The sequence below is a fragment of the Triturus cristatus genome, chromosome 3_1 (genome assembly GCF_964204655.1).
Source record: "Triturus cristatus chromosome 3_1, aTriCri1.1, whole genome shotgun sequence".
Taxonomy (NCBI): domain Eukaryota; kingdom Metazoa; phylum Chordata; class Amphibia; order Caudata; family Salamandridae; genus Triturus; species Triturus cristatus.
The window spans coordinates 1,151,215,193-1,151,230,611 of NC_140583.1; the positions used below are offsets into that span (position 1 = coordinate 1,151,215,193).

General features: G+C 49.2%; 1 protein-coding gene across 12 annotated transcripts in view; it reads right to left on the minus strand.

The window, feature by feature from the left end:
- Positions 1-15,419, minus strand: part of BIN1 (bridging integrator 1) — a 555,217-nt gene that overhangs the window by 379,111 nt on the left and 160,687 nt on the right. For all 12 annotated transcript variants that reach the window (XM_085646006.1, XM_085646002.1, XM_085646003.1 and 9 more), the window contains exon 2: positions 234-314. In XM_085646006.1, coding sequence (XP_085502132.1) covers positions 234-314 — 81 coding nt within the window. The remainder of the gene's footprint in view (positions 1-233; positions 315-15,419) is intronic.

A 15,419-nucleotide genomic window follows, 5' to 3' on the forward strand; every position in this document is an offset into this window, starting at 1 on the left:
TTGTGAAACCAAGACTTCACCTCCAGCAAGATCCTGTCAAGTAATCCTGACGATTAGGAACAGGCATGAGTTGGAAAAGAACAGAGACACTGAGCAATAACGTGTGGGAGGTCGAGCAGCTTCACAACCTCTGTTTGCCCTGTACTTTTCACTAGATAAATGTATTAGTGGGTACCATGAAGCACTGCAGGTCAAGAATCGAGAATGCCACAACAGTACGGAGAGTCACTCACCAGCTGCTTATTAAAGTTCTGCACACACTGCTCGAACTGCTCATCCTTGGTTTCATCTGCTTTGCCCAGCTTTTGAAGCACCTGCCGAAGGAACAGAAATTACAGCAGTTACAAGGAGGGAGTGGCCAAGATTTCTTATGCAGGAAATCAAAGCGAGTAGCATAGAAACACAAGCACAGCTGATCTTTTCTAATAACATGCAAAAAAAAAAATTGTATCTTGTGGTAATTTCCAAATTCTGTTTCCAATAGCTAAACATTTCCTAATCCAAAATTTAGAGAATTTGTCTCCTCATCCTTGTTTGGTAATCATCAGAGCATTTGAAAAATGATGATTGCTCCAGAGTTCTAACAATACAACCATCTTGCTTGTCTTATATGTTGCCCATTTAGTGATTACTGTTTTTCGACTATACTTTAATAAACTTTATGTAAAAAACACAAGAAGTGCGGCGATATAAGTATGTGCACTGATCCACTGACTATGGCAACAGGTACATTATCAGAATACTGCTCTGGATTACTCAAACATCATGATGCTAGAGGCCTCATAATGCGATCCCCAGATAAAGGTCCAGGGACACTGGAGGGCTAGAATCTCTAATTCGACCCAGTATCTGCGCACCTATATATGGGGATTACACGTTTTGTTTCCTGCTGTGCCCAGCACTGCTAAGTCAACATGACATTAGTTGGCCAGTGTACCAAACATATATAGTGGATCATACTGTACAAACACTAGTGCTAAATTAGCGCGTTACAAAGAAGAAGCTGAGGTACAAGGATACCGCACACAGCATATTCACGGTTTACTTCTACTCAAAATATTGTGGTGTTTGAGCCTTGCGGACCAGCCATCCTAGTCTCCAAACCTGGGAGAAAAATTCCCTCAACTTAAAAGGCGATGTGACTCAGCACCCACACCCAATCAATTTTTTAGTTAATAAAATCAGTATACATTCATAATTGGACAGCAAAATGCGCAGACATCCAGACTCTTTTCATGATAAAAAGATTCTTCATTCATGATTTTTCAAAAACCTTTCTTTTTCTTCTTTGATTTAGGGTTGAATAAGGGTTGTTGTAGTACAATCCTCTTTCCACACCAACCACATGGATCCTTTGACATCCATTATGATGTAAAGAGGCTAAATTCTGGGTCATCCTTCTGCAAACCTTTAGATTTCTTTTGCATCATGTCTCTCCGACACAAACAACATAGTTTTACTCTTCCACTTCAGTCAGGCTATTCTTTCAACGGCCTTTCTTTTCATACTTTTTCTGGATCTTTTTTAGAACCAATAGGCTAGCAGGTTTGTTATGGGGAATGTGCATGCATAGTGTTCTGTCAAACAGCAGTTCAGTAACTCAAGGGAATTTAAAGCCTTTTGGAAAATTATTAAAGGAGGAGTGCTGGCTCGGCGATCCGGTCACAGAGTGCTAGGCAGATGGCCAGCCTACAGAGATTGTGTCTTGTTGCCCTATAGGGCATGGAGACCGACTGAACTGGAGCCACCACTGCAGGAGGCAGTTGGCGTGGAACTTTACCAACATTTTTGTAACCAGATTAACAAGTGATATGGGCCAATAGGAGGCGCATTCTTCTCTGGGCTTTCCCTGTTTATGGATCAAGACTATCGTCGACCTGCAGAGGTCCCGGGGTAAAACGCCCTCCCACTTTGCCTTGCTGAACATTGACCTGAGTGGGCTCATTAATTGTGATTTTGTTCATTTGAACAAATCAGGGGGAATGCCAATTTGGATCTGGGATTTTCCCGTTTTCCATCTGGCCTATTGCCTTGGCCAATTCCCACTCAAAGACCATTCTGCATCAAGGAATTTTCTCTATTCCTCCTGCGAAGCTTTCAAGGTTATGTGGTTGAGTACCTGCTCCCACCCCTACAACCCCCCCCCTCCAAGCCCAGTACAGGTCCTTCAGGTGTGCTGCAAAGGCTGTGTGCTATGGCCCCTGGGGTTTCCGCCCTGGTCCTAAACTCTCCCTCGACCGCTGCTATCGATCTTTGGTCCTCCTCCTGTTTGCCCAGCCACGCCAACAGCATGCCTGCTTTGTAGTGGACTTCATATAGTCTTCCTTGTTTTTCCCTATACACCACCCTTGCCTCTTGGTGTAATAGGTTGTACAGCTCCCCTCTCCCTCGATCTTGCATTCTTGACTGGGGTCAGTGGCGTAACGATAACTGAGGGGGGCCCCCCTGCAAGGTACATGGAGGGGCCTCTCTGGACTCTTATCAGGAGATCCCCGGCCGAAGTGCAGTGCTGAGGGGGCCCCCCTGGAGCTTGGGGTCCCCCCTGCACTGCAGGGGATGCGGGGGCCAGTGTTACGCCCCTGTGCGGTTGGATACATAGTCTGCCTCCTACTGAGCAATTGGATTTGAGCTCTACAATCTGTCTTTTTCTTTCCTTTACCTGAGACCTGGGCTATGCGGCAGCCACCCAGGAATGTTTTGTAGGCCTCTCACATGGTGACCCTCGAGTCTACTGTCCCTATATTTTCCTTAAAGTATTGTTTCGTGGTCTCCACCACCAGATTTCTAGTATCCCATGCAGTCAAATTCCAGGGGTCCAGGTTCCAGTGGAAGCGTTGTTAGTGGGAGTGGTCGGATATGTCCCATACTAGGATAGAGGAGTGCCTAAAGCAACCCATTTGGTGTTGTGGTGTTCATCCGGCATGGACATGAAGCATAACTGGTTAGAGCTGTATGTGTACAGTCGGATCCCCAGATGTTCCTCTCCCCACCGATCCACCAGTCCCAAACATATCCCATTTGGGCCTGTCCCCCAGACTTTGTCAATCTGTCAGTCAATAAGGTGAGTCAGGTTAAGGTCTCCCCCCCCTTCAACAGTATGGCCTCTGACACCTCGGTTAGCCATGCTCCCATTTTGTTCAGACCATCAGTCTGTAAGCCAAGTGGGAAGTAACAGGTGGCGAGTGTCTGGTTCACCCCATTCCACTGACCACTCGCTGCATCCTGGCAGCCCAGACTATCCAACCATGTATGAGTCACCCACAAGGAGAAGTGACCGGCGAATCAGTTTGTGCCATTTGGAGCCAGGCGAGAAGCCCGCTTGTACTGGCTGGCATATTTGCCATGGTGCAGCACTCTAAAAAGTGTTCCCCATGAGTTACATCTCCTGGAGGAGAATTATACCTGGATTCAGTCTTGCTAGATATTTCCTCATTGCCCCACTCACTATTCAACTTGCTGCTCAGGCCGTTGATATTCCAGCATAAAACCTAAAGGCTGAGTCCCGGGATCATCAGGTGGTGTATGGCCATTGTCTTTGGTGTCTGGTCTGAGCCAGGTTCTACCTATCTTGGTGGTTTCTCGGTGTGCCTCTAACAGTACCCTGCACCTTCAACCTCCCCCACCCAACCTGCTCAGGCTACGGATTTAAAGATACACACCCCCCCCCACCCCCAATGCCGGAGTTGTCTGTCACCTCAACTCAATCAACAATATTACACAGTAATTTGCAAGTCTCTTATGGTGAATGCGAAAGGGGGCAGGCATCTGGTTGCACCGTCAGTCTTTCCTGTAAGCCATCAACTGTCCCTACAGAGGCAGCTCATCATTCCTTTCCCAGCCACCACAGTCAGCAGTAAATCTCATATTATTGTGTCAGTAGTCCTCGGTGACAACTGGCCTGTTGTCTGGTTAAGCCCACTCCGGAATCCCCGGAGTCACTGGCATTCTCAATAGACTCTTTTCCCCGAGTGTCCCATTTACTACCTGGCACCCACGACCGAGGCTGTTGGATGTCCACCAGGGAACTTAATGGGTCCGTGGGTCCGCCTTCAGACTTCCGCCATCACGGTTTCTGTTACCGCAATTCACTCTATCAAGGCTGCTCACCAGGAGAGGGTATCACCCCCCCCCCCCCCCATACCCGATTCCAACCATTCCTAAGCAGCCGTGGCCATGTGTAAAAAGGTGTCTCCCAGAGCGTTCACACACATAGGACACACACACACACACGACACCCACACCCGCACACACCCGCACACACCCACAAGGCTAGTCAGAACTCACTATCTCGCCCACTCTCTCTCTCTACCAGTGACTTATCGTCTGTTCGTAGGAACCATAGATCTAGGGCCACTGCATCAATTTTGTTCTCAAGGACAGTTTTCATATCTCTAATGGCCACTAATATGGTGGCAGTGTGGTTCTCCAGTCCCTGGCCGTTTTACAGGGAACCCTGTCTGCAAACATTATTAGCTTGCCTTGGGGGTGGGGGGTGGGCACAGTTAGACCCATCTTCTGGACCTTTGGGTGGACCATCCCCTCCTTGGAGTCCCAGGCCCTGTCCAATGCCTTCCAGTGTCCGGCAACAGCAGTAGCACGCAAATTAGCATCCAGGAGTTATTGTTGCAGGGCTGCCATACACAGAGGGTTCACCGGCCTCCCCTCCCTGGTCAGGACCCCTCACCTGGGTCCCTCAGAGGCCAGCTAGCCTGCCCCTGATGACCTCGGCCCACAGGATGGCCCCAACCAGACAGTCACCCACACTGCCCTACAGGCACGAGCACCCTCCACCTACCTCTGGGCTCCCAGGTCTGGGGGCGCAAATCTGCTGTGATAGCCCCTGCAGTCCCTACCTCTTCTCTCTCTGTGCGCAGAAAGTGGCTGCCCCTCCCTCCCAGCCCACTTCACAAATCCCACCTGGGTCAGAAGCAAGATACCCTGGCTTGTTGTGCTATGCGAGCGCTGCGGCTGCCTTCTTGCTGGGCCACGCCGGTAGGCCCAGAGCACCGCTCTTCTCACTTGGACACCCAGCGGTCCCTTCTGTCAGTGCGTGGCCCCCTCCGTGGCTCCCCCACGTCCTCTCTGGTCAAGCCCTGAGGGGCTCCAGGATTCACAAAGCAATGGACACGAACCGTAGAGAGTGTTCACATGGCTATCTTCCTTATCAACTCAGCCATGCACCCCCCAAAATGCAATGTTATGTGGATTGAAAGCCAGAACTGGCAATAATAGGTGTCATAAAAATAAATGGCCACTTGTCAGCTAAAACGTGTTAGTTTGAAATACATTCGGATTTATTTACAACATGCAAGAGAGCAACAAGAAATGTATTAGCTGGAGAAACAGGAACTTCTTAAGCTACTCCAGAATGTTATGCATTTCAAATTATTCTCCAATTTTTTTAAATTGGTGACCAGTGACACAAGCGCAATGCAGTATCTAGAGGCCTTTGAGTAATGACACTTCACCCATGTCTTTACCCGGCAGGTGAGTGGCAGGCGCCCTTCAGGTAAAGGTTGGCATTAGGATAGTCGTGCAGTCCACAATAAAGTCAATTAGTGTTACCTGTTGCTATTAAAGCTAATCCCCTGTTATGGGGTAGTGGTTACCAGGAGGGAAAAATCCTACTACTGGTGGATGACTTTTCACAGCTTAGGTCATGGACTATGTTTGCTAAACAGTGTCACCCAAAATGTCACACCAGAGACTGGCAAATGTCACACATCAGCACACTACAAACAGAAATGTCACACCAAAGCAAATTAGAGACTTGGCAGCCCTGCGAGTGCAGTACTTGCTTACATACGTTTGACGTTTCAAAACACTGTTATAAAGGGTGTTACATTTTATGAGAAAGTATAGCAAGGGCTGTTGATGGGGTCTGGATTCTAACCAGTCCCCCACACATCACAGCAGCTACCCGCAGACCTTCTGCGCGAGTGACCACAAATCTAATCTTCTGTCTAAACTCCCTCTTTTTAACCCAGCTCATGGCCTCTGCAACTTGACAGTTCACCTAAAGAAGGCCTTGTTGCTGAAATGAGCAAACACTAGACAGACTCCTTCTGGAACAGCTCATTCTGCAGAAAGTGTGGACATCCAAAAGGGGACCCTTGAAAGTGCTTGTCGCTTATCACAAGGCCCCCACTGACAGCCCTTCAGACCTTCAGCGCTGCAACCTGAGCGGCCACTCTCCAGCCCCCACTTCTCATAGCGTATGGCAGAAGATGGCCGCCAAGCCCCACAGATTGCTCCTTACGGCTCATGGCCAAAGAACAGACCCAGGGCCAGATTCGCACAGCTATTTCCTTATGTAAGCCATACTTACCACAGCAGTGGCCTTATTTACTAGTGCACATAAGTACTTTTACAATTTCGGAAGGCCGATTTTGCCAACGGAAATGGATTTACTCAATAGAAGGTTTTCACATGAATAAGTCTACAAACAGTGGGTGGGAAAGTGAGGGGGGGTTGGGGGGTTCTAGTCATGGGCGTAAGGAATGTAGGGGGTGCAGGTGATTTATTCTCCCAACCCAGATTTTGCAGTAGGACAGAGACAGGTGACAAGGATGGGGGGAGGCGATGTGACAAAGAAGTTTCCTGGTCACCTCCACAATTCTCAGGGCCATTGGCACACAAAAGTGCTACCTAGAATGGCCCAGCTCTTGGCCTCCTAAATTTGTGACAAATATGATGGTCATGGTAAGAAGCTGAAGTTGTGGAGACTTGCCCCGCCCTTAGCCCGCTGCCCTTTTTTTGGGCTCCGTTGTCCTCTTGTTTTGGACTACATAAAACGGAGTATTGACATGTGCAGAATGGAAATGTTACAAATCAGTAACCCTCTGGCAGGACGAAAGTAAGACAACCCCTAGAATATCTAAAGTACTATGAAATCCTGGAATTATCATGGTCTTTGCATTCTCCATGAACACCCCAAGTGGACAAACTAACTAAATCAACCTTCTACGAGATGAAAACGCTTTGTCACATTTTTCCAAGCTTGATTTGCACAATACATTCCAGCAACATCATGCAAACTCTCAAAACTGGATGATGGGGGGAGGAGCGTAGCACGCAACCAAGATGGCCGCGTAGGTGCGAGGCTCCCGAGGACCTCCGCAACCTCCTACGACTATCCTGAATTTATCCTGTCTCGGATGAGGGGACTGTGTTGGTGAGCCTGAGCTGAGGTGACACCCGTTTCCCGTTGTCAAATCGGACCTCGGACACCGGAGTGAGCACCGATTGAAGTCTGCGGCCTTCTCCTCGCCAGACCCCGGATTTGCGCTGAGGGGTGACCCAGTGACAAAGTGAACAACAGCGGCGGGCCGGGCCTGGCGAGTCGCGTACCCCGCACTTTCGCTTTCGCACCCCCTTGCCGTCTCTGCAGGGTTGGGTCGCGGGGCTCTTTGTGTTGGTGTGGCCTCGCTGGGAGACTCGGCCTGCCGCCGGCTGTGACCCACCCCGCCGATCTGGGGTGGCCCCCCCCCCCCCCCGGAGCTTGTGGCCCTGATTGCCTGCCCTTCACGACGTGGCTGGTGCGACCGGAGGACTGGTGGCCATGGCCACGAAACAAGATGGAGACCGGGCAAAGACCAAGTCGACCCGGCGTGGCACCACCCATCAGGCCAACAGTATGGACCACTATACCCTCCAGAAGGGATCTCCCGGCGGACCGCACAAGTCCCCTGAGGGCTCTCCTGATGCCCCGGACCTGCCCACGGATCTGACTCTGCGGGATGTCATGGGCGCCATTGCCGAAATGAAGGCCTCGGTGGGCCAGCGGTTCGACACACTGGCACAGAAGATCGACTCGGTCCTCGTGGATGTTGGCCTGGTGAGGGCCGATCTTTCCAAGACCAACGACCGAGTTGATTCTTTGGCCCACACCGCATCGGGCCTTACTACTGAGGTGGCGGCACTACAGACAGAGGTGCGCCGGCTTAGTCAGGCGAGCGCGCTTATGGATCGGCGCCTGGAGGACTCCGAGAGTCGGGCCCGGAGGAACAACATCCGCATCATCGGGGTGCCCGAGGGACGGGAGGAAGCGGCGGCAGACCTATTTGTGGAGGACCTGGTCGCTACCCATCTCCAGCCACGGGGGCTGAGTAAATTCTTCGCGGTGGAGCGGGCCCGCAGGGTTCCCGGGGGAAGGCCGAAGGTCGGAGCCCCTCCGCGACCTCTCATTGCCCGGATTTTCAACTTTCGGGACAGAGACGCTATCCTGCAAGCCTCCAGACTGCATGGGCCGGTTAAGCTTGACAATATGGAGGTGAACTTTTACCCTGATTTCACCCCAGCGGTCCGGAAGCAGAGACTGAGCTTCCTAGGCGTCAAGCGCCGTCTTCGGGACCTGAACCTTAAATACGCTATGCTCTTCCCAGCCAAGCTGCGAGTGGAGGTAGAGGGTCGCACGCACTTTTTTGATCGTCCCGAAGCGGCCGGAGACTGGCTGGACACTCTGTCTGGGGATCGTGATCGAGGGGGCGGGGGGGGGCGGCGGGGGGAGACGGCACACTGGATCGGGATTGAGGGGGTAATATTGGGCTTCACTCTGGACAAAACTGATGCCACTTTCGATTAAGCGTCTGTCTGTATAATTTCCCCTCCTATGGAGGTTGTGTGGGGTCTGCTGGGGGTTCTCCTTCCTCCTCTAGGGGGTTTAGCTAGTTTTACTATATATATGGGGCGACAGGCACACTGCACGTTGGGGGGGCTGTTCGGGCTCATGCAGGGGTGCAGGGAGGGGGGAGTTTTGTTGGGGCGGGTGGGCAGGGATGGGGGGGTGTTGTTCGTTTTTACCACAAGGCAAAAGTATCGTTGTGTTAGCTCTATAGTGCTCTCAGGGGGACAAATGGTGGCTTCTGTCTATGATGGGGGGTAGGGAACTAACTCTGTTGTCCTGGAACGTAAATGGACTGGGGGACAGGATTAAACGTGGTGTGGTCCTGCAGTTCTTGAAGCGAATCTCGCCCGATGTAGTTTTTCTGCAGGAGACACACCTCATTGGTAACTCCTTCTGCGCCATGAATCGGCGTGGCTATTGCCTAGTGGCCCATTCGGGCTTCACGTCTGGCTCAAGGGGTGTGGGCATCATGGTTAAGAACTCGCTCCCGTTGGAGATTGATGAGGTGCTCCATGACGACAGGGGACGTTACACGGTCTTGGTGGGAAGGATGGAGGGCAAAGTGGTCGTTTTTGTGTCAGTATACGTCCCGCCGGGGCTGCAGTCTACTACCTTTGCGGACCTGGGGCGCCTCCTCCTTGGCCTTCCGGGGGGGATTCTGGTGGTGGGGGGGGATTTCAATGCGGTGGTTTCCGGGACTGTGGATCGTCACCCCCCTAGGGACCTCCCCCGGGCCCAAGCGTGGCTATCTGGCCTATTGGACACTTTGGGATTGGTGGATTGCTGGCGTTTAAAACATCCCACGCAGCTACACTATACCTTCCATTCGGGGGCCCATGGTAGTCTCTCACGACTAGATTATGTCCTGGTCCCGGCGGCCTATGTTTGGAGGGTGGGAAAGGTGCGCCATTTGGCACGGGGTATCTCTGACCATTCCCCGCTCCTGTTACACCTGGATCTTTTTCCGAGGGGTGAGGGTAGGGTGGTCCCGATCAATCCCTGGTACCTGCGCGACCCCACCATTCGCGCTGAATTGATTAAATCCCTCCAGCGCTATTTTGACGAGAATGTGGGGTCCGTGCCTTCGGCTGTCTCACTGTGGGAGGCATTCAAGACAGTACTACGAGGAGAGGCCCTGTCCCTTATTTCCCACACCGGGAGGCGCGAGCGGGAGGAGGTGACCCGGGTGGAAGCTGAGATAGCCGAGTTGGAGGGTAATCTAGAATGTGGGGTGACGGATGCCGTATTACATGTTCTCCAACTCAAGCAAGCGGCCTATCGGGCCCTCGTCACGGAGGCGGCCAGGGGCCTCAGTAGAGAGCAACAGGGGAGACTGTATGATGTGGGTGATAAGGCTGGTAAATTGATTGCGTGGCTGGACAAAAGGGAGAGAGCGAGTCGTGTAGTCCCGCTGATTGAGAAAACTGATGGTGTGTGTGTTACTGAGCCGGAAGAAATTGTCTCCTGCTTCGCGGATTATTTCCGTGGGGTGTATTCCCCGGTGTCTTCCCGCTCTGAAGAGGATTCCCGTGCCCTGCTCAGGGATATCGCGCGGCCTTCCCTTTCAGAGGAGGACAGAGTGTCGTTGGACGCCGCTCCAACCTCCGACGAAATCGCCCTCGCCATACGTTCGGTCGCTTCCGGCAAGGCCATGGGTCCTAATGGTCTCCCCATCGAGTTGTACAAGTTGCGACCAGATACGCTGGCACCACATCTCCGATCGATGTTCCTGGAGGCTCACTCGGTGGGCTCTCTCCCGCTGGACCAGCGTCTGGCTACAATCGTGGTTATCCACAAGGAGGGGAGACCTCGGGACCGGGTTACATCCTATCGGCCCATTTCGCTACTGAACGCGGAGCCCAAAATTCTCGCCAAGGTCCTGGCCAATCGTCTGGTCGGCGTGGTGGGCGACCTGGTTCACCAGGATCAGTCCGGCTTTATTCCCCATCGTAACACGGCTCTTAACTTGCGGCGTTTACATGGGGTGCTCGCACGTGTTCAGTACATACGGGAGCCGGCCATTTTGGCGTCATTGGACGCCACCATGGCGTTTGACACGCTTGAATGGCCATACATCTGGGCGATGCTTGCGAAGTTTGGCTTTGGCGCAGGGTTCATTAGTTGGGTCAAATTGCTGTATTCGAGCCCATTGGCGCAGGTGGTGGTGAACGGTAGAGTATCGGCTCAGTTCGAGCTGGGCCGGGGCACGCGGCAGGGCTGCCCCTTATCGCCGCTCCTTTTTGCGCTTGCCTTGGAGCCCCTGGCGGAGTGGCTGCGGTGGGAACCTTCTATTCGTGGTCTCCGTTGGACCCCCGAGTATGAGGACCGAGTATCCCTATACGCTGATGACATCCTCTTGTACCTAGCTTCCCCACGTAAATCACTGATAGTACTGGTTGATGTTTTGCATTCATTTGGTCGTAACTCCGGCCTTGTCATCAACTGGGCTAAATCGTGCGTGTATGTTCTCTCTGGGGAGGCTCCTATTCTCCCGCGGGGCTGTCCGATCCAGATCGCCCCGCAGGGATTTCGGTACCTGGGTGTCTTCACTACTCTAGACCCGGAGGCCCGGTATGATCGGAACTTGCTTCCCCCCCTCCAGCGCCTGAAGGAAGATGTCACGCGCTGGCGGCGCTTGCCGCTTTCGCCGCTCGGCCGGGCGGCGTTGTTTAAGATGATGTCTCTGCCGCGTTTCCTGTACGCTTTGCAGAATACTATGGACCACGTCCCAGCGCGCTACTTCCGCGAGGTGGAGAGCTTGCAGCGCCGCCTGTTCTGGGACGGGAGGCCGCGTATCGCCCTGGCGAAGCTGACGCTCCCATGGTATGACGGAGGGATTGCCCTCCCGGATATCAAACGGTACTATTGGGCCTCCCAGCTGGCGGCGATTAATCACGGCCTGTACGGGCCCGCCTTAAACCCGGCATTCGAAATGGATAAGATGCTACTCCCGGGTGGGGACTATCATCGAGCGCTCTACTCCAGCGCGCCCGACGCTCGGCTGACCGGCCCCACGCGTGTCATGGTGCGAGTGTGGCACGCGGCTAATGTGGCGATGGGGTGGAAGGACCGTCTGACCCGGGCATCACCATTATACGCGTCCGAGCAGTTGGGCTCCCTGTGGACCTCGAAGGGCTTCGAGAAGTGGGACATGATAGGCATCAGCAAAGTGGGGGATCTCTGGACGAGGGGAGGATTTAAAACGTTTGAGATGCTGCAGACGGAATTCCAGTTGCATGACAGGGAGTACTTTCGGTATTTGCAGATCCGTCATGCACTGGGCTCCGTCTTCCCGGACGTTGCATCCATCCCGGAGTATTCCCCCCTGGAGGATAGAGTGCTGGATGGGCACGTTCCGGACAGCACGATCTCACTGATCTACAAAAAACTGATCAATGACCGCTCGGGATTGCTGACTGCCCTTCGTGAGGCTTGGGTTGCCGATGGACTGGAGCTGGACGACGAGGACTGGGCCTCTGCGGTGGCCTCCCCGAAAGAGGTGGCCATACTGGCCCGCCTTCGCTTCGTCCAGCTCAAGATACTCCACAGAGTCTACATGACGGGGCCAAGGCTCCTGCGTATGGGCTATGCTGTGGACGGGTTGTGTAAGCGTGGGTGTAGCGCTTTGGGGACCTTTCTGCATATATTGTGGGAATGCCCGGAGGTGGAGCGATTCTGGCGTGGTGTGCATGAGGTCCTGCGTGTGGTTACGCATGTGGTGCTGCTACCCGAAGCGAGGAGATGCCTGTTGAATGTGTGGGAACCTACCGACTACTCGGCGCCACAGACGTGGTGGGTGACTCTGGGATATATGGTGGCCAAGCGTGATATTGCTCAACTGTGGGGATCCCAGAGGTCCCAGACTGTCTCGGCCTGGAAGGAACATATGGATTGGTGCATGTTTCGGGAAAAGGTGGTGTATGTGGCGAGAGGTAAGCCTGGGACATGGGTGAAAGTATGGGGCCCCTGGAACGCCTACCGCGGGGGAATCTGTGCTCCACCATTATTGCCCGATCCGTCGCCTGCCCCATCCCCTTAGCCGACCCATCTTCCTTGTTCCGGGCATTGAGTTTACCCAGCCCTAGTCCTGATCTCTTCCCCTTCTTGATACTCCTATGGACTGGTAGGGTCCCCCTCTCAGGGGAGCACATGCTGCTATTTCTGATTGTGGATTGCCTTGTGGGTTTGTTTTTTTGGTTGTTCTTTCAGTTTAAAATGAAACCGTACAGTGGGGTCCGGATGGTGCGGCTATCAACGCTGCTAACTCCTGTGCATCTTCCTCAGCCGCAACACACGCTCTACAATGTGTATCATATGCTCCTTTTGTCTGCTAGCGGCCGGCCGGAAGGTTGTAGGCCCATCTTTGTATATTTTTTGAGTTTTGTAATAAACGGTTTCAAAAAAAAAAAAAAAAAACTGGATGATGCAAACGGACTATATTATGGCATTCCTCTCTCCACCATGAAAAGACTGCTGATATTATCGAATTCAGCTGCAAGACTGTCTTTACATCTAAATATATAAATACATAGATCTCTTGTTGTGAAGGCTCACCCTTAGCTACTGGTTGCAAGAAGATCTACATTCAAACTATTATGTTATCGCAAGGCAATAAATTGCAAAGGTTAAACATTCCTCCAAATCAAAATCGGCAAACGCTCCCAATTTAGAAACTTGCATTTCATGCCAACTCCATGACTAATCATTACTCCATACTAGAAAAAAATATTTCAGTGGCATGAATTTCTCCGTGCCGCCTAGCTATGGAACGCCTTCCATGCAATCTTCTGAATTTCAGGCAAAGACTTAAGAACTGGGTATTTTCAACCCGACCATCACAGACACCCAATCGATGGGTGAGCAGCCAAAATTTCGAAACTAAAATATCTACCTACACAAATATCGAGTTTTTAATATCGATGGGACAGAATATCGATGTCAATAATATCTATGGACAGAATATCGATCCTAAGGTAAGTATTTTAATATCGATGTTAGTAAAATCGAAGTTAGTAATATCGACATCAAATATATCGATTTTACTAATATTGATGTTACTAATATCGATATTTATATTATTGTTATGTATTTTATTATGTATTTAATATGTATGTGTTATATGTTTTTAGTTAAGTGTTCTACTGGTTTTAACATATATGTATACAATTTTTATATGTTAACAATGGTTTTTTAAGTCAATTTTGCGTTTTAGTACCGTAGCGGGTTGTGGGTTTATAGGGGAATAGGGTGGGAAGTAATTTAATTATATGGAATTAATTATACATTTTTAGGAATTATAAATTAATTTTAATTATTTTTTGCGTTTAAGTTCTGTAGCGGGTTGTGGGTTTATAGGGGAATAGGGTGGGAAGTAATTTAATTATATGGAATTAATTATACATTTTTAGGAATTATAAATTGATATTAATACATTTTTGCGTTTAAGTTCTGTAGCGGGTTGTGGGTTTATAGGGGAATAGGGTGGGAAGTAATTTAATTGTAATTAATTCATAATTTATTTTCATTTATTGGTATTGATAATTATATTATTGTTAATTAAGTATTAATTGGTAATTAATTTTTATTAATTGGCAATTAGTTGATTAATTGATAATTATGTTAAGTGTATTATTTTATTAGTGGAGTGTGTTGTGCGTTTATAGGGGAATAGTGTTGGAAGTAATTGAAATCTAATTAAGTAATTATTAAATTAGTTGTTGGGTATTGATAATTAATTGGACAATAATTATTAATTGGTAAATATTTTAAATTATAATATTTTGGTTATGAAAAATAATTAATTGTTGATTAATGATTAATTGTGAATTAAATATTATGCATTGATATTTCTAATTAATATATTAATAAGTAATTATTAATTGGTAATTAATGTGTAATATTTATTATTTTGGCATATGAAAAATATTTAATAGTTCAAGGTTTTTTAATTGGTAATTAATGTTTCATAATTATTATTTTGCGGGATATATTTTTTTAAATGGTTAAATATATTTTAATTGGTATTTACTTTTTAATAATTCATATGTTTTTGGTTATGAAAAATATTTTATCGTTTAATATTTATTATTTGGTAATTGATATTTATTAATTATTATTTATTGGTATTTATTATTAATGTATTGTTAATTAATTATTCTTTGGTAGTTATGTTTGTAATAATTATTTATTGGTATTTGTAAATAATTTTGTGTTATTTAATAATTAAATCACTAATTATTTTATTTATAACTATGTTATTTTTAACTTCTACGCTATCCAACACTTTCCCTACTGTTGCACCCTCTGGAGTTGGAATAGTAAATTTTATCCCTACGCTATCCAACACTTTCCGTACTGTTGCATTCTCTGGAGTTGGAATAGTAATTTTTACCCCTACGCTATCCAACACTTTCCCTACTGTTGCACTCTCTGGAGTGGGAATAGTAATTTTTACCCCTACGCTATCTAACACTTTCCCTACTGTTGCACTCTCTGGAGTTGGAATAGTAATTTGTACCCCTACACTATCCAACACTTTCCCTACTGTTGCACTCTCTGGAGTTGGAATAGTAATTTTTACCCCTACGCTATCCAACAGTTTCCCTACTGTTGCACTCTCTGGAGTTGGAATAGTAATTTGTACCCCTACACTATCCAACACTTTCCCTACTGTTGCACTCTCTGGAGTTGGAATAGTAATTTGTACCCCTACGCTATCCAACACTTTCCCTACTGTTGCACTCTCTGGAGTTGGAATAGTAATTTGTACCCCTACACTATCCAACACTTTCCC